General features: G+C 38.8%; 3 protein-coding genes and 1 long non-coding RNA gene across 4 annotated transcripts; 3 read left to right on the top strand and 1 right to left on the bottom strand.

Annotated features, from left to right (window-relative positions):
- Window positions 1-2,297: 2,297 nt before the first annotated feature.
- On the top strand, window positions 2,298-4,138 carry LOC137749147 (UDP-glycosyltransferase 83A1-like). The gene is made up of 2 exons (XM_068489260.2): window positions 2,298-2,837; window positions 2,922-4,138. The coding sequence occupies exons 1-2, from the start codon at window positions 2,357-2,359 to the stop codon at window positions 3,803-3,805; spliced, it is 1,365 nt and encodes a 454-aa protein (XP_068345361.2). The 5' UTR covers window positions 2,298-2,356; the 3' UTR covers window positions 3,806-4,138.
- Window positions 4,139-9,041: 4,903 nt separating this feature from the next.
- Window positions 9,042-10,814, top strand: LOC137709322 (UDP-glycosyltransferase 83A1-like). The gene is made up of 2 exons (XM_068448407.2): window positions 9,042-9,586; window positions 9,671-10,814. The coding sequence occupies exons 1-2, from the start codon at window positions 9,103-9,105 to the stop codon at window positions 10,552-10,554; spliced, it is 1,368 nt and encodes a 455-aa protein (XP_068304508.2). The 5' UTR covers window positions 9,042-9,102; the 3' UTR covers window positions 10,555-10,814.
- An 854-nt stretch (window positions 10,815-11,668) lies between these two features.
- LOC148689280 (uncharacterized) lies at window positions 11,669-12,973 on the bottom strand. Its single transcript, XR_015958862.1, has 2 exons — window positions 12,084-12,973; window positions 11,669-11,985 (listed from the first exon to the last, which is right to left on the bottom strand). It is a non-coding gene; the product is annotated as an uncharacterized LOC148689280 (long non-coding RNA).
- A 3,629-nt stretch (window positions 12,974-16,602) lies between these two features.
- Window positions 16,603-18,387, top strand: LOC137709461 (UDP-glycosyltransferase 83A1-like). Its single transcript, XM_068448548.2, has 2 exons — window positions 16,603-17,159; window positions 17,244-18,387. Exons 1-2 carry the CDS (start codon window positions 16,676-16,678, stop codon window positions 18,125-18,127), a joined length of 1,368 nt encoding a protein of 455 aa, XP_068304649.2. The 5' UTR covers window positions 16,603-16,675; the 3' UTR covers window positions 18,128-18,387.
- The last annotated feature ends 420 nt before the right edge of the window (window positions 18,388-18,807 follow it).

Genomic DNA, 18,807 nt, shown 5'->3' with positions numbered 1-18,807 from the left:
AATTTCGTTGAGTATTGAAAAAGTTATATCCATTTGAATCTTACCCAGTTTCTGGCGACCTTCGAGGCTTTCGAGGTGTTTTTGGGCCTAAATCCGGCCTTCTTCTTCTTGAGGTCCGGCGACCCAACAAACACAGGCCCTTCGGGCCATTCCTACCAAGCTCAAAAACCCAAGGAACTTAGGCATTTCAAGTCTCCTCAAAGACCATCGGGGCCTTAGGCCCGTTTCAGACCCAAGCCCAAACCCCTTTTTATTATTTGTTTTGTTTTAAATTATTTGTTAAAGGCCTTTGGGCCATGAGCTGTTGAGGGCCCCGAGCCCAAGTCCTAAACCCAATTTCCCTCAACCCTTTTCTTTTAGAACCTAAGGCCTCAACCTTTGGGCCTCCCACCTAGGCCCGAGTAACCCAAAACCTAGTCCTAAACCCATTAAATCCTAGCCCACCTAAATAGCTAAACCCTTAACCCATTAACCCATTATCCTAAGCCCAACCTACCTAAACCTAAACCTAACCTAAGTCCAAACCCTTTAGGCCCAACCTGGTCCAATCCAAAACCCTTGACCCAGATCCGTTGGCTTTGAAACATTGACCATTGACCCGGTCAATGTTGACTTTGATCGATCAACGTTGATCGTTGACTTTTTGGGTTGACTTTCTGGTTTTCGTCCAGAACCCCTTCTAGGCTAATTTCGACGTCCTGAACCCATTTCCGATGTCCGTTTTCCCAGATTAAGTTGTTCAAGTAGAGTTTGACTAAATGTACCATTTATGTGCTTAGGGACAATTATTTGTGGTGTTTCTGTCTTCGCTAGTTACGTGGCTCTTCGGCGGCGAAGTACTGTGAGTGGACCCCTTTAAAAATGCATGTTTTAATAGTAGAAATGTATACATGAAGCATGATTTGATGACTATGTTTTATGAAACGTTTTATGAGATAACATGCTTACTAAGGCTAGTTTGAATTATTACTATTTTTCCTATAACCCGTGTTCTTATAGAGTATCCGATGGATGACGATATGATATTTAGAGCATGTTTAGAACACCTCTTTATAGTATAGATGATGAATGACTTTATACTATGAAGTTGCTTTTCAATATATATATATATGTTCAATGGTTTTGTACTTACCTAGTGGTCATTTTTCCGCTACAGGACGTAGGGATAGATTCCGGTCCGTCCCGGGCAACGGTTTGGTGTTAGCATAGAGCCTGGAGTGTGTTTCCTCTAGCTATTAGCACATGGACGGAGAGCCGGCATGAGGCCTGGAGTGTATTTTCCCCTGACTATCTGCTCACTTGGTTCACTCATGTTTTATTATATATAAATAATAATAACTGTTTTATTATTTATATATATCAACTTGGTTGACTCATGTTTGTTTTGTGCCCCCTTCAGGACTTATAATCGAGGCATACAATCCAGGCGTGCAGGCACTTCTACATCAGCATCTTCGAGTCCTCTCGATGTAGGATCCATCTTTTGTTTCATTCAATTTTGTATTATTTCTTTTAGTGTTCTAGTTAGTTGTATGCTCTGAACACGTTCTTTAAATGCATATTCTTTATTCTTTTATATTTATAAGTCTTATCTACTCCTTGTTTTTAGCATTTGCACTCAATAAATGGTTTTTATCACCCTTGGGTGTCGGTCAGTACGTGCTTATCCTGGTATTCAGGAAATATCGGGATCGGGGCGTGTCAGATTTGACATTTGTCAATCTTTTTTATTCTGTTTCTTTCTAGATCAGAAGATGGAGAGAGGAGTGGCCCCAGACCCAGAGTTTCACAAAAGTGGTCAAGGCCCGTTTCAAAAGTTCAAACTTTCAATAATTCCACTAGCATATGAAAGGGCAATAAATCAAAAGGAAGATAACAATTTAGATAGAAAAACAAAAGGAAGAAAACAAAGAAATCCGCAGCATAGCTCAGCATAAGGCAATAAAGCATATAAACCAGAAAAATAACAACAAAATTAAGGACAATAATGAATTTAATTACCCAAAAAGAAAATGAAACCGAGTTTGTGTTTAAATCGCTCAGTGCGTCCAGAAAAAGAAAATGAAACCTAGTTCCATCAGTAATAGAACAAAAGTATACAACAATAGATTGATGAAACTAAAGCCGTTCGCTGAATGTACCAGCAAAACAACATCCTAATAAACCAAAGAAAGGAATAAAATCACGTGTAAAACGGGTAAATCTAACCGGAATGAACCCTAAATCAAAGAGACAAAATGGTGGATTCCCCAATGAATCCTAAACCGATGCTCCGGGCTTCTTCTATATATGATACGATAGAGAAGCTAAATTCTAAAACATCTCATAGCGGAAAAAGGAAAGATAAAGAACAAAAATGAGCAACCTACATATAATAGCTGTTCCTTTTCCGGCACAAGGCCATGTGCTTCCCTTGATGGAGTTGTCACAATGCTTAGCCAATCATGGCTTCAAAGTCACCTTTGTGAACACAGAGTTCAATCACAAACGCATCGTGACCGCCTTGGCTGGCAAAACTCATGTAGGAGATTGTATTCATCTAATTTCACTTCCAGATGGCTTAGAACCCGGGGAGGACAGGAATGACCTAGGCCTGTTGTGTGAAGGAATGCAACGAGTCATGCCGGGGAAGTTGGAGGAGTTGATAGAGAAGATCAATGAAGAAGAAAGTGACAATCTCACTTGTGTCCTTGCCGATGAGAGTTGCGGGTGGGCTCTGGATGTTGCAGCGAAAATGAAAATCCGGCGGGTTGCCTTTTGGCCTGCATCAGTTGCAGCTTTGGCATTGAGTTTCAATATTCCAAAGTTGATTCATGAAGGAATCATCGACGATGATGGTACCGTAAGAATAATTTGATTAACAAAGAAATATTTTGATCTAATTCACTAATTATATTTTTGTTATGATTCACTTATGGCAGGAACTCCGTTGAAAAGCCAAGAAATTGAGTTGGCAAAAAATCTGCCCAAAATGAAAACCGCAGACTTGCTGTGGACATGCTTTCATACACTAGCCACTCAGAAAATCGTCTTTCAAGTTATAGTAAGAAACAATAAGTCTGTGAAAGCGGCAGACTGGCTTGTTTGCAACTCGGCGTATGATCTTGAACCAGCAGCGTTCAATCTGGCACCCGAGATTTTACCAATAGGCCCGCTTTTGGCAAGCAGCCGGCTCGAGAACTCAGAAGGAAACTTCTGGCCACAAGAGTCCACTTGCTTAGAGTGGCTGGATCAACAGAAACCCAGATCAGTGATCTATGTTGCATTTGGCAGCTTCACGGTTTTCGATCAAACACAATTCCAAGAGCTTGCGTTGGCTCTTGAGTTGTCAGGGAGGCCATTTCTGTGGGTTGTGAGGCCGGATACCACTGATGGTACAAGTGATCCCTACCCGGAAGGATATCAAGAGCGAGTAGGCTCTCGCGGTCTGATGGTCGGTTGGGCACCTCAACAAAAGGTTCTCAGTCATCCTTCGATTGCTTGCTTCATAAGCCACTGCGGTTGGAACTCTACCCTGGAAGGCCTAAGCAGTGGGCTTCCTTTCTTGTGCTGGCCGTACTTTGCTGACCAGTTGCTCAACGAGAGCTACATTTGCGATATTTGGAAGGTGGGACTGAGATTCGATAAGAATGAAAGCGGGATCATCACGGAAGGAGAAATCAAGACCAAGGTGGAGCAACTTCTCAGTGATGAAAACTTCACAGCGAGAGCTTCGAAACTGAAGGAAGTGGCCATGAACAACATCAAAGAAGGCGGACAATCGTACGAGACCTTCAAGAACTTTATTGAATGGATGAAGTCTTAGACGAGACGCCCATCGATCTTCGTTTTCTTCGAAATAAACAAAAGGAAATAGGCAGCAAAGAAAATGCAGCCATGGATTCAACTGAGACCAATGTAAACGGCAACCCTATGTTCATTAAATAAAGTTTTCCAACAGTACCAAAACAAGAATATAAAACAACAGCGTGATGTTTTGGGCGGCTAGATCTAGAACTACCTTCAACGGTTTGTATAGGCCGTAATATTTTATATTTAGTAAGATCTGTTGACTTTGTATACCATTCCAACCTATCGTCGTTTGCCCTAAAGCATCAACAACACCAATGCCCATGAATACAAAATCTACAGTAAAGGATCCTAAAGCTCCTTCTATTTATAGTATCACGTAGTATCACTTGTGTTCTTGCTGATCAGAGTATTCGCCGGAAGTTGTTGAGAAAAAGGCGATCTAGCGAGCAAGCTGCTTTCGCCCAGTACTTGAATTTATGCCCGCAAACTCTAGGATCATATGATACAACACTAGAAACATAAATATGTCTAGCAATCAAGTTATGGGAAGTAGCAAATTAAGTTACCAAATTCCTTGCTTTCAATCTACATTCACATTTCCAAATGAAAACCTGTTCATATAGTGCACAAAAAGATTTACCACAAAGGCCGCTTTAATCTACAATGGAAGCCGAGATCTTTGTATGGCTTGCGATGTTCACAGCATAGAAAAGGAAAGACGAGTCTAACGCTTTGAAAACTGAGGGGCTTTGCGAGCTTTCTTGAGACCAGGCTTCTTCCTTTCAACTACTCTGGCGTCTCTGGTCAGCAGCCCTTCCTTTCTGAGAGGTCTTCTATGGTCTTCGCTGACCTTTAGCAAAGCTCGAGCAATGCCAAGGGATATCGCCTGCGCCTGACCAGAAAGGCCACCACCATGAGCCTTGACAAACACGTCGTAGCCACTTTCGTATCCCAAAGTAACCAACGGTACTCTTAATTTTTCCCTTACCAGCAAAACGGTACCAGCACAGCATGCTGAGATGCTGTGGACCTCTGCTGATGCTTTTGCACATGGTTTCCTTTTACAAGCTTAACACGCATAATTACACGTAGCAGAAAGAACGTTAAGTAACATACAGATTTACTTACTACATGACACATCCAAACGGGCAAAGATGACATTATTGTCGTCTGACGTGTTGTCGATCAACGCATGTTATACTATATGTATTTATTTAGTAAATTTTTACTCTAAATCCACATATATTAGTTTTACTATTCACCCATATAATAGTACTTCAATTAGTAAAACCACGTAGTAATTCATACAACTGCCACACCTAAATAAATATAGAGCACACGTGCCATCCAAACCGGCAAAGATGAAATTCTTCCGTATGAATATCGTACATTAATGCTGGTAATCAATCTAGTCATGTTATATCACATTCCTATATTTAATAATATTATATTTCAGAATACATGAATTAGAGTAGTTGTTTAGGGTAGTGTGTTTAACCCTTTACACCAAAATTCAATTTCTCATTATAATATGATTTTTATACCAAACCAAAAGAAGTTAGAAAATATCAACTTAATCGTCTATAATACATAAACTAGCAACACCTTTCATGTCAGTGAGACCGCCACACCTTGAAATTTTTCCCAGGCAAAGACACCCATATAATAGTACTTCAATTAGTAACACCACGTAGTAATTAATACAACCGCCACACCTAAAAAATTACATAGCACACGAGGCATCCAAACCAGCAAAGATGAAATTTGTCGGTGTGAATATTGTATATTAATGTTGGTAATCAATCTAGTCATGTTATATCACATCCATATATTTAATAACATTATATTCCAAGATACGTGGATTAGAGTAGTTGACTAGAGCAGTGTGTTCAACCCCTTGCATCAAAACTCAAATCCTCGTTGGAATATGATTTTTTTTATACCAAACCAAAAAAAGTTAAAAAATATCAACTTAATCATCAATTCATACTATAATATATAAACTAGCAACATCTCTCGTGTCAGTGTGACCGCCACACCTTGAAAGTTTTCCCAGGCAAAGACCCCTCAAATTTGGCTTTTGCACATGGGATTCTTGACTGTGCTGAGAAATAAAAACTTGCCACTATCATCACAAACACTGCATGCCACAAGGGGCACTGCTGTCAATTTCATGGAGAGATTATGGGAAATATCCATCACATTCAAATTTGCTACGTGCACCCATCCATCCCCATTCCTTTAATTTCTAGTGTAGTAGCTCTGCAATAACCACCATCACCATCACTACCATGATCTGTTTCCACAGTTAATACTGAAATATGTGTATATATAGATTCATCAAATATGTGTGTGTGTGTGTACAGATAATATCGAGGCTTCGTTGCAAGGCTTTATTGAAAAGTGAGGAGTCTGAGGTGATGTGATTGGTGGCCCGGTTTCCAAAATTCAAGACTTTATAAATATGAAATTAACAGAAGCAACAGTAAAAGGAAACAGACTTGCAGCTTTTGCATAAGCATTGTTATCACCCGGAGTATGATTTAAATTTAAACAAAAGTAATGAAAAGAACTTGAAAGTTTTGAGTTTTAACGATAATAATAAAATAAAAAGTAAAATAAATAATACAAGGTTTAACTTTTTAATATAAAAATATAATTTTTCGTTAAAATGAATATTACCGTAAGTTTTTCGTTAAAACTCTCTTAAATTTATCATAGATACAGCTTGGGCAACTGTTGAAGCTGTTCTGCTGAAAGTCCTTCCAGAGCATTTGATTGAGACATGTGTGGTTGAGGGGGGGGAGGGGGGGGGGGGGGCAGCTGCTGTATTGGCAGCAAGATGAGGACCATGTGCTGCGTTGGCAGCAAGAGAGGATGACCCAGCAGCGGCATTTGCAGCAGGAGGGCAGCACGTGGGTTGCTGATATGGGACCACGGGAGTGAGGTTTGTTTTTTTGTTTTCTTGTCTTGGTTTCCCCCCTAACTAGAGACCTCGGTCCCATTCTTTATTCTACAGTGTAGCCTCTTTTATTACAAAATTTGCAATAATATTTTCGAGTTCTATAATTTTTAAATGTGTGTCCATCTTTATCATAGTATTCACAACGAAGATTCTTGGAACTATTAGAGGAATGGTTCGATCGACTTTGGACTGCAGCAGCGATTGAGAGATTTTTAGTTGATCCTGATGTCATTTGTCGTTGTGTTTCATCTTGAATGACAAGTGAATATGCTCGACAAACTTTAGGTAATGGTGTCATCATAAGGATATTACTGTGAACTCCATTGTAAACGTCGTTAAGACCCATAAGAAATTGCATCATCTGATCTTCTTCTATTTGCTCATTATGTGCCTTTGTTTTATCGCATGTAAGAAGAGGTCGATATGTCTCTAATTCATCCCAAAGGTCTTTAAGTTTTGTAAAATAAGCCAAGACTGTCATGGAGCCTCATGAGAGAGATGTGATGGACTTCTGAATCTGATAGATTGTTGGTGCATTCTTCTGTGAAAACTGATTTTTGAAATCTTCCCACATCTTTTTGGGCGCTTTTGGCATGAACAACTCTTTTAGATAAATCAGATTCAACTTATTACGAAGCCATGACAAAATCATATTGTTGCATTGATTCCAGAGACCAAATTCTTTCGATTCACTTGTTGCTGAAGGGGGTTGAATGGAGCCATCGATGAAGCCAATTTTATTCTTGGTTGTGAGAGCATGGATCATGGATTTACTCCAAGATGAATAATTGGGACCATTCAATTTTTCTGAAACGATACCGGGGTTATCTGAATTAGGGGTGGTTCGGTATGGGATAGTGAACCAAAACCTTAGTCCCGATTCCCAAACCGAAATTTTCGATATTCCTAATTTCAAGACCGATCCCAAACCAAAATTTCGGGAATCCCGAAATAGTTTCGGTATTTCGGGACAATCAGGAATCCCGAAATATTTTTGGGCTTTTGGTGATTATGTATTCCCAATTCCCATAGCTGTTATATTTTCACTGAAATAATCAAGTACATACTTCAAACATTACTGTGCTCCTTGTTTTCCTTCGTTTCGTGATTGTTCTTCAATTACTAGTTTCAAGTTCATACTCCCGATGAGTTACTTGGCATGAAGTTGAGGAGGTAGAAGGAATAATGCATGAATAGATCAAACGATATTGGTAGGCAACATTAAACTCTGAAACAACCACTAGTACAACTGCGGATAAGTTTTATGTGATATCTTATTTTTTAGTACTGAGATGCATTTATAAGTTTATAACCTATAAAACAGAGTTGTTTTACCATTTAAGAATACACTAGAAGGCAAACCTATTATAGAAGTTATATACCTTTTTGTGATTCTGTGGAATACTCATTACAGTTCCAGTGTTTATGTTCTCTACTTTCTTCAACAACTTTAACACTGGTGTTTGTGTTACTTCCAGTAAAGGTGACTCCTATCAATGAAATAGAATGACACATAACACATATCATAATCCTTCATATCTTTATGTTGCAGGGATGAAAAATAAAGTAACATGATTTTTTCATTATTGTGCCAACATGATATATATATATATATATATATATATATTATCTGTGTGTGTATATAAAATAATTAAAATTTTATATTTCAGTTTGGTATGGGAATACCGAAATATTGGGAAGACAATTCCGATTCCCATACCGAATTTTCGGTATTGTTTGAGGATAGCATACCAAAAATTTTGGAAAATTCGGTTTGGGGCATTTTCGGTTTGAAATCAGTATTTTTTCAGTTTGGTTCGGAATTTTTATAAATTTTTTCCACCCCTAATCTGAACGATGAACATAATATTGACTTGATGAATTGATGCGGATATTGCTATTGTTTTTATTTTTCTGTGGTTGAGGTTGAACAAATGTGTCTGACATGATATTTAAAAATTGATGAGAGTTGAAAACGTGGGCAATCAGGCACGAGAACCTCATGCTCTGGATACCATGTTAAAATAGTTGAATATTCAAATGGCTAGATTGGAAGTCTATGACAAGTGATAGATTGAATGCTTTTCGTCTGTCTCAATTAGCAGAGTATACTGTACAATATACACACCACCTAATCAACTAATCAACCCTACATTAACAGTGACCCATATTTTGTGAGATTTGACTCAAATCTATTTAGGTAAATATAATACCAGATATTTACATATAATACCGTATATAATATTTCCTAATACGATGCTCCGGGCTTCTCCTATATATGACACGATAGGGAAGCTACATTCGAAAACATCTCATAGCGGAAAAGGGAAAGATCAAGAACAAAAATGAGCAACCTACATATAATAGCTGTTCCTTTTCCGGCACAAGGCCATGTGCTTCCCTTGATGGAGTTGTCACAATGCTTAGCCAATCATGGCTTCAAAGTCACATTTGTGAACACAGAGTTCAATCACAAACGCATTGTGAACGCCTTGGCTGGCGAAACTCATGTAGGAGATCGTATTCATCTAGTTTCACTTCCAGATGGCTTAGAACCCGGGGAGGACAGGAATGACCTAGGCCTGTTGTGTGAAGGAATGCAACGAGTCATGCCGGAGAAGTTGGAGGAGTTGATAGAAAAGATCAATGAAGAAGAAAATGACAAGGTCGCTTGTGTTCTTGCTGATGAGAATTCCGGGTGGGCTCTGGACGTGGCAGCGAAAATGAAAATCCGGCGGGTTGCCTTTTGGCCTGCATCAGCTGCAGCTTTGGCATTGAGTTTCAATATTCCAAAGTTGATTCATGAAGGAATCATCGACGACGATGATGGTATCGTAACAATAATTTGATTAACAAAGAAATATTTTGATCTAATTCACTAATTATATTCTTGTTATGATTCACTTACGGCAGGAACTCCGTTGAAAAGCCAAGAAATTGAGTTGGCAAAAAATCTTCCCAAAATGAAAACTGCAGACTTGCTGTGGACATGCTTTCATACACTAGACACTCAGAAAATCATCTTTCAACTTTTAGTAAGAAACAGTAAGTATGCGAAAGCGGCAGACTGGCTTGTCTGCAACTCGGCGTATGATCTTGAACCGGCAGCGTTCACCCTAGCACCCGAGATTTTACCAATAGGCCCGCTTTTGGCAAGCAGCCGGCTCGAGAACTCAGAAGGAAACTTCTGGCCACAAGACTCAACTTGCTTAGAGTGGCTGGATCAACAGAAACCCAGCTCGGTTATCTACGTTGCATTTGGTAGCTTCACGGTTTTCGATCAAACACAATTCCAAGAGCTTGCTTTGGCTCTTGAGTTGTCAGGGAGGCCATTTCTGTGGGTTGTGAGGCCGGATACCACTGATGGTACAAGTGATCCCTACCCGGAAGGATATCAAGAGCGAGTAGGCTCCCGCGGTCTGGTGGTCGGTTGGGCACCTCAACAAAAGGTTCTCAGTCATCCTTCGATTGCTTGCTTCGTAAGCCACTGCGGTTGGAACTCTACCCTGGAAGGCCTAAGCAATGGGCTTCCTTTCTTGTGCTGGCCGTACTTTGCTGACCAGTTGCTCAATGAGAGCTACATTTGCGATATTTGGAAGGTGGGACTGAGATTCGATAAGAATGAAAGCGGGATCATCACGGAAGGAGAAATCAAGACCAAGGTGGAGCAACTTCTCGGCGATGAAAACTGCAAAGCGAGAGCTTCGAAACTGAAGGAAGTGGCCATGAACAATATCAAAGAAGGCGGACAATCGTACAAGACCTTCAAGAACTTTATTGAATGGATGAAGTCTTAGACGAGACGCCCATCTATCTTCGTTTTCTTCGAAATAAACAAAAGGAAGTAGGCAGCAAAGAAAATGTAGCCATGGATTCAACTCAGACCAATGTAAACGGAAATCCAAAATCTTGTGTTCATTAAATAAAGTTTTCCAACAGTACCAAACCAAGAAAATAAAACAACGGTGTGATGTTTTGGACGGCCAGATCTAGAACTACCTTCAACGGTTTGTGTAGCCATGATATTTTATATTAAGTAAGATCTGTTGATTTTGTATACCATTCCAACCCATTGTCGTTTGCGCGAAAGCATCAATAAGACCAATGCCCATGGATACAAAATCTACAGTAAAGGATCCAATGCTCCTCCTATTTAGTATCACCTAGGTAATGAAATTTGACTAAACCTACAATAAAGCATCAAATCAATCAACAAGACCAATGCCCAATAAGAAATCAAATCAATCACGAAAGAAGAAATTAAGGAATAAGACTTGATTTCTGAATATTTCATCAGAAGATAGGTAATGAAATTTGACTAAACCTACAATAAAACATCAAATCAATCAACAATGCCGAATAAGAAATCAAATAAATCATCACGGAAGGAGAAGTCAAGGAACAAGACTTGGCTGCTGAACATTTGACCAGCGAAGCAGCGTCCAAAATCAAGACCAATGCCCATGAATACAAAACCTACAATAAAGCATCAAATCAATCAACAAGACCAATGCTCCTTCTATTTATAGTCTCACGTAGGTAATGAAATTTGACTAAAGAAACTTTATAGTTTCAGAAATCCTAGTTAGACTGACGATTTCTTCAATTTAACAGAGATTTTTCACAGGACTAAAATGATTGATTTGATGGTAGACAATCTCAGGATTACTTCTATCGATTTTCAAGTTTAGGAACAAAGTGATGAGTTATGTCAATTTCAGAGACCATTTTGCTAAAAATCCTTATGTTTTTAGGTTGACAGAAGAAAATAACTTATATTATAGGGTTTTAGGGTTTATAGAAAACGTACCAAAAAAGGATGCAGCATTAGATCCAAAACTAACCAAAATAGGTCAAAAAATAAGATACAAAATATATAAGAAACTAATCTAAAATATGGGCTCGAAAAACTTCCAATACAACCATACAAATCACGTGTTTCGTCTTATTTGACATATAAATGTCTTTTTAACCTCAATATTACATCTCACCCACTAACTCGTGCCCCTCACCTTTTGTATCTGATACTCTCTCCTTTTTTTAAGGCTGGTCCATAACCCTAAATGTCTCATCATTCGCTCCTGTCTTGTAAAAGCCCTTGAACTTCAAGCGACCTTCGTCTCGCTTGGAAAACCGGCATAAATTTTAGTTTCAATTTTGTTATCCTTGGAGCCTACAAAGTTATTGTACTTTTTATGCAATGATGTAGGGTGCATATCACTTGACGCCTAGGTTTGGAAAAGAAGAATTTGGGATATAGAGCATTTTCTATAGCTAAAATTAGTGATAATCTACTATCAACTGAAGAAGTAATAACAAGTCTTACCTGATAATCTAAAATTATGGCCGAATAACTCGATGGATCAATTCAATTGTGTTCTTGCTGATCAGAGTGTTGCCCGGAAATTGTTGAGAAATAGGCGATCTAGCGAGCAAGCTGCCTTCTGCCCGGTACTTGAATTTATGCCCGAAAACTCTAGGATCATATGATACAACACTAGAAACATAAATGTCTAGCAATCAAGTTATGGGAAGTAACAAATTAAGTTACCAAATCCAAATTCCTTGCTTTCAATCTACATTCACATTTCCAAATGAAAACCTGTTCATATAGTGCACAAAAAGATTTCACCACAAAAGCCACTTTAATCTACAATGGAAGCCGAGATCTTTGTATGGCTTGCGATGTTCACAGCATAGAAAAGGAAAGACGAGTCTAACGCTTTGAAAACTGAGGGGCTTTGCGAGCTTTCTTGAGACCAGGCTTCTTCCTTTCAACTACTCTGGCGTCTCTGGTCAGCAGCCCTTCCTTTCTGAGAGGTCTTCTATGGTCTTCGCTGACCTTTAGCAAAGCTCGAGCAATGCCAAGGGATATCGCCTGCGCCTGACCAGAAAGGCCACCACCATGAGCCTTGACAAACACATCGTACCCACTTTCGTATCCTAAAGTAACCAACGGTACTCTTATGTACTGTAGCCACAACGGGTTGCCTTGCAGATATTCCTACACAATGTTAAAATACAGAATCATAAGGGGTTCGTTAACATTGTCTACGAACATACAAAATCTCCTAACAAGTAACTTTGGTGCCTGTACTCCAACTACTGCTATACTTGTTACATGATCATGATATTCACGACAGATGAGACGATTCTTTGTAGACCATGAGATGCAAAAAAGAAAGCATTGTTCAAGGAACAGTGGATACTGAATGCTGTAAAAGGACTCAGACCATAAGAAATATCACAGTATTCGGAAACCATGAACGAAACCATTAACCCAAATCATCGCAGTCCACTCAGAGTTGTATCTAGAAACAGATAACAGATTATATACAAGATTAGATGAACTAATTAACCACTACCCGTTAACCTTTCCATCATAAACATAAGCCCCACAGAGTAATGCTTGGATTCAATACATAAAAATCATTGGACACTTGGAGCATAAAATGAAGAGACCAGAACAAACAAAGCAAAACATAAAGAACTAAGAACATCATAGCAGATAAATAAAGGGCCATCCCCCACAACCGCATCTGCTATCGTAATGTTGTTAGGGGGTTTTGTCCAATGCGGGATAGTTGCAGGATGTGAATAGTCAGCGCACAATCAACTAATTAACCAGCAAACTGTAGACCGGCCACTCACATCCCGCAACATTCCTCTAGCATTGAAGAATTTCTGAATGCTGTTGACCTTACAACATTTATTTTACTTATGTCTAGACTCAGCAACATTTATATTACTTATTACTTATGCTCGTTCTCTAACTCTCTCCTCTCTCTGACATAACAGGATCCAAATTAGGGAAAGAGAGATTCTGTTTTTGATCGAGTTCTTTAGGCAACAACAAGGTACTTATTGTTTCCCTACATTTCTTTAATTGTCTTTTGGATTTTCTTCTTCAATCCGTTATTTGGTTGCCAAGCTTGGACACCTAGATATCAATTTCCTTTCTCTTTCGAAAATCAATGAATAATGGGTGAAACTCTACAGTTTTAACCAGCTGATCCACAAAATGTGAAACTTTAATTTTAATTTGCTACTATTTCATTGCCTTCGATTTTTGTCACTGCTAGTGGCGACCAAAAACAGCAATGAGCAGATGGACATGGGAAGTACAGAACTTTCTGGATGAATGTTAAGAATGTACGATCACCTTCGTACGCTCAACCCAATCTGATAGGATTGAAGTTTCTTTTCAAAGTTTTTCTATCATTTTTTTTCTTTCTAAATTTGGTTTTGAATTTGCAGGTACTTGCCTCCAGCAGCCCTCTGCCTGCACATCCGCACTCGGCAGCCTCTAATTTGGCTAAATTTTGGTTTTGATGCAGCCTCTAATTTGGCTAAATTTTGGTTTTGATTTTTCTAGATCTGTATGTATTTGTGTCTGGCTGTTTAATTCTATGATTGAGGATTTTTAACATAATATGACAAAATTAGAAATTTAAAACATAATCGACTTATAAATAAATACATGGTTAAGAAATTTATATATCAGAAATTTAAGAGCAAGAATTGACTTATATAAAATCAATTTTTAATTGGGTAGATGTAATTTGTTAAACAAAAGTGTTTAAAACATCTTTTTCGAGGTCAGGAGTGGAACCTAGAACTCTTAACCATAAGAATAAAAAAATAAAAATGGAAAACTCTCTTCTTAGATTACTTTTAATGTACTCACTTTGCTTCCTTTTGAGTACATAAGGATCCCCTTAACTATGGAGATTACAATAATTGATAGGATAAATATTTAATGCTAAAGATTATAGTTTCTAAACATCTAATTAAAACATGACTTTGAAAGATGGAAAGCCACCAACAACATGTTTAATACATAGACAATATTAATTGTCTTGGGCTGCATCAATGTATCAGCAAAACAACATCCTAAATTCCTAATAAACCAAAGAAAGGAACAAAATCAAGTGTAAAACGGGTATATGTAGGGGAAAATGTAGGAGTAGGATTTTCTCTCCTCCTATTCTCATTTCCTTTCTTCTCCTTCTCTCACATATTATTTTTTATCTTATTATCTGAAACGATAATAAGATGAACATAGTATGGAACCTGATGAATCGATGCCGATATTGCTATCGTTTTGATTTTTCTGTCGTGGTGTTGAACAAATGTCTCTGACATGACAATAGAAACTGATGAGAGTTGAAAACGTGGGCAATCAGCCACCAGAACCTTATGCTCAGGATACCATGTTAAAATAGTTGAATATTCAAATGGCTAGATTGGAAGTCTATGACAAGTGATAGATTGAATGCTTTTCGTCTGCCTCAATTGGCAGAGTATACTGTACAATATACAAACCACCTAATCAACTAATCAACCCTACATTAATGACTAGGTAACAGTGACCCATATTTTGTGGAATTTGAAACTGCATTGTAAACGTAGTTGAGACCCACAAGAAACAGCATCGTAAACGTAGTTGAGACCCACAAGAAACTACATCATCCGATCTTCTTCAATTTGCTCATTATGTGTCCTTGTAAGAAGAGGTCGATATGTCTCTAATTCATCCCAAAGGCCTTTAAGTTTTGTAAAATAAGCTGAGACCGTCATGGAGCCTCGTGAGAGAGATGCGATGGACTTCTAAATCTGATAGATTGTTGGTGCATTCTTCTGTGAAAACTGATCTTTGAAATCTTTCCACACCTTTTGGGCGCTTTTGGCATGAACAACTCTTTTATGGCGTGTTTACGTAACAGTAATGAAAATAGGAGGAATTGAATTGAGGAGGAGTTCGAATGAGGAGAAGTCAGAATCGGATTCCTGTTGAAGTTGTTTACTTAAATGTTCTGGAATCAGAATAGAATTTCATAAAATTGTTTACTAATTCAACATAATTGGAATATAAACTAGTATAATTACTAAAATGTCCTTGTCTCAAGTCAAATATTTTATATACTTTAATGGGTTTATAAAGGATGGTCTTGGAAATAAAAAAAAAGTAAGTGAAGGCATAAAGGAAACAAAAGTGTCATTCCGATTGTCCAAATAATTAAGAATCAAATTATCACTTATATCTAAGGAATCCAATTCCATCAATACAAGGAATTGAATTCCAAAATTTGTGTGGGCCCCACTGCTTTTTTGATTCCTCTATGTTTAGTAAACACCGAAGTACTCCGTAATCGGAATTCAATTCCACATTCTCAATTCGATTACGGATACGTAAATACGCCATTAGATAAATCAGATTCAACTATTATGAAGCCGTGACAAAATCATATTGTAGCATTGATTCCAAAGAGCAAATTCTTTCGGTTGACTTGTTGCTGAGGGGGTTGAATGGAGCCATCGATGAAGCCAATTTTATTCTTGGCTGTGAGAGCATGGATTGTGAATTTACTCCAAGATGAATAATTGGGACCATTCAATCTTTCTGAATTGATACCGGGTTTTCTGAATGATGAACATAGTATGGACTTGATGGATCCATGCAGATATTGCTATTGTTTTGATTTTTCTGTGGTGGTGGTTGAACAAATGTCTCTGACATGATATTTAGAAAATGATGAGAGTTAAAAACGTGGGCAATCAGGCACCAGAACCTTATGCTCTGGGTAGCATGTTAAAATACTTGAATATTCAGACGGCTAGATTGGAAGTCTATGACAAGTGATAGATTGAATGCTTTTCGTCTGTCTCCATTGGCAGAGTATACTGTACAATATACACACCACCTAATCAACTAATCAACCCTACATTAACAGTGACCCATATTTTGTGAGATTTGACTCAAATCTATTTAGGTAAATATAATACCAGATATTTACATATAATACCGTATACAATACTTCCTAATACGATGCTCCGGGCATCTCCTATATATGACACGATAGGGAAGCTACATTCGAAAACATCTCATAGCGGAAAAAGGAAAGATCAAGAACAAAAATGAGCAACCTACATATAATAGCCGTTCCTTTTCCGGCACAAGGCCATGTGCTTCCCTTGATGGAATTGTCACAATGCTTAGCCAATCATGGCTTCAAAGTCACATTTGTGAACACAGAGTTCAATCACAAACGCATCGTGAACGCCTTGGCTGACGAAACTCATGTAGGAGATCGTATTCATCTAGTTTCACTTCCAGATGGCTTAGAACCCGGGGAGGACAGGAATGACCTAGGCCTGTTGTGTGAAGGAATGCAACGAGTCATGCCGGGGAAGTTGGAGGAGTTGATAGAAAAGATCAATGAAGAAGAAAGTGACAAGGTTGCTTGTGTTCTTGCTGATGAGAGTTCCGGGTGGGCTCTGGACGTGGCAGCGAAAATGAAAATCCGGCGGGTTGCCTTTTGGCCTGCATCAGCTGCAGCTTTGGCATTGAGTTTCAATATTCCAAAGTTGATTCATGAAGGAATCATCGACGACGATGATGGTATCGTAACAATAATTTGATTAACAAAGAAATATTTTGATCTAATTCACTAATTATATTCTTGTTATGATTCACTTACGGCAGGAACTCCGTTGAAAAGCCAAGAAATTGAGTTGGCAAAAAATCTTCCCAAAATGAAAACTGCAGACTTGCTGTGGACATGCTTTCATACACTAGACACTCAGAAAATCATCTTTCAACTTTTAGTAAGAAACAGTAAGTATGCGAAAGCGGCAGACTGGCTTGTCTGCAACTCGGCGTATGATCTTGAACCGGCAGCGTTCACCCTAGCACCCGAGATTTTACCAATAGGCCCGCTTTTGGCAAGCAGCCGGCTCGAGAACTCAGAAGGAAACTTCTGGCCACAAGACTCAACTTGCTTAGAGTGGCTGGATCAACAGAAACCCAGCTCGGTGATCTACGTTGCATTTGGCAGCTTCACGGTTTTCGATCAAACACAATTCCAAGAGCTTGCGTTGGCTCTTGAGTTGTCAGGGAGGCCATTTCTGTGGGTTGTGAGGCCGGATACCACTGATAGTACAAGTGATCCCTACCCGGAAGGATATCAAGAGCGAGTAGGCTCTCGCGGTCTGATGGTCGGTTGGGCACCTCAACAAAAGGTTCTCAGTCATCCTTCGATTGCTTGCTTCGTAAGCCACTGCGGTTGGAACTCTACCCTGGAAGGCCTAAGCAATGGGCTTCCTTTCTTGTGCTGGCCGTACTTTGCTGACCAGTTGCTCAATGAGAGCTACATTTGCGATATTTGGAAGGTGGGATTGAGATTCGATAAGAATGAAAGCGGGATCATCACGGAAGGAGAAATCAAGACCAAGGTGGAGCAACTTCTCGGCGATGAAAACTGCAAAGCGAGAGCTTCGAAACTGAAGGAAGTGGCCATGAACAATATCAAAGAAGGCGGACAATCGTACAAGACCTTCAAGAACTTTATTGAATGGATGAAGTCTTAGACGAGACGCCCATCTATCTTCGTTTTCTTCGAAATAAACAAAAGGAAGTAGGCAGCAAAGAAAATGTAGCCATGGATTCAACTCAGACCAATGTAAACGGAAATCCAAAATCTTGTGTTCATTAAATAAAGTTTTCCAACAGTACCAAAACAAGAAAATAAAACAACGGTGTGATGTTTTGGACGGCCAGATCTAGTACTACCTTCAACGGTTTGTGTAGCCATGATATTTTATATTAAGTAAGATCTGTTGATTTTGTATACCATTCCAACCCATTGTCGTTTGCGCGAAAGCATCAATAAGACCAATGCCCATGGATACAAAATCTACAGTAAAGGATCCAATGCTCATCCTATTTAGTATCACCTAGGTAATGAAATTTGACTAAACCTACGGTAAAGCATCAAATCAATCAACAAGACCAATGCTCAATGAGAAATCAAATCAATCATCACGAAAGAAGAAATCAAGGAAAAAGACTTGCTGCTGAACATTTCATCAAAATATAGGTAAAGAAATTTGACTAAACCTACAATAAAACATCAAATCAATCAACAATGCCGAATAAGAAATCAAATAAATCATCACGGAAGGAGAAATCAAGGAACAAGACTTGGCTGCTGAACATTTGACCAGCGAAGCAGCGTCCGAAATCAAGACCAATGCCCATGAATACAAAA

Source organism: Pyrus communis, chromosome 17 (assembly GCF_041283825.1).
Source record: "Pyrus communis isolate YQ-2024b chromosome 17, ASM4128382v1, whole genome shotgun sequence".
NCBI classification, from domain to species: domain Eukaryota; kingdom Viridiplantae; phylum Streptophyta; class Magnoliopsida; order Rosales; family Rosaceae; genus Pyrus; species Pyrus communis.
The sequence above is the reverse complement of the archived record's forward strand: the minus strand, read 5'-3'. Positions and strand labels throughout refer to the sequence as shown.

Coding starts and splice junctions, on each gene's coding strand:
- LOC137709461 (XM_068448548.2), top strand. CDS start 16,676: ATGAGCAACCTACATATAATAGCCGTTCCTTTTCCGGCACAAGGCCAT. Junction 17,160..17,243: donor AATCATCGACGACGATGATG/GTATCGTAACAA, acceptor CACTTACGGCAG/GAACTCCGTTGAAAAGCCAA.
- LOC137749147 (XM_068489260.2), top strand. CDS start 2,357: ATGAGCAACCTACATATAATAGCTGTTCCTTTTCCGGCACAAGGCCAT. Junction 2,838..2,921: donor AGGAATCATCGACGATGATG/GTACCGTAAGAA, acceptor CACTTATGGCAG/GAACTCCGTTGAAAAGCCAA.
- LOC137709322 (XM_068448407.2), top strand. CDS start 9,103: ATGAGCAACCTACATATAATAGCTGTTCCTTTTCCGGCACAAGGCCAT. Junction 9,587..9,670: donor AATCATCGACGACGATGATG/GTATCGTAACAA, acceptor CACTTACGGCAG/GAACTCCGTTGAAAAGCCAA.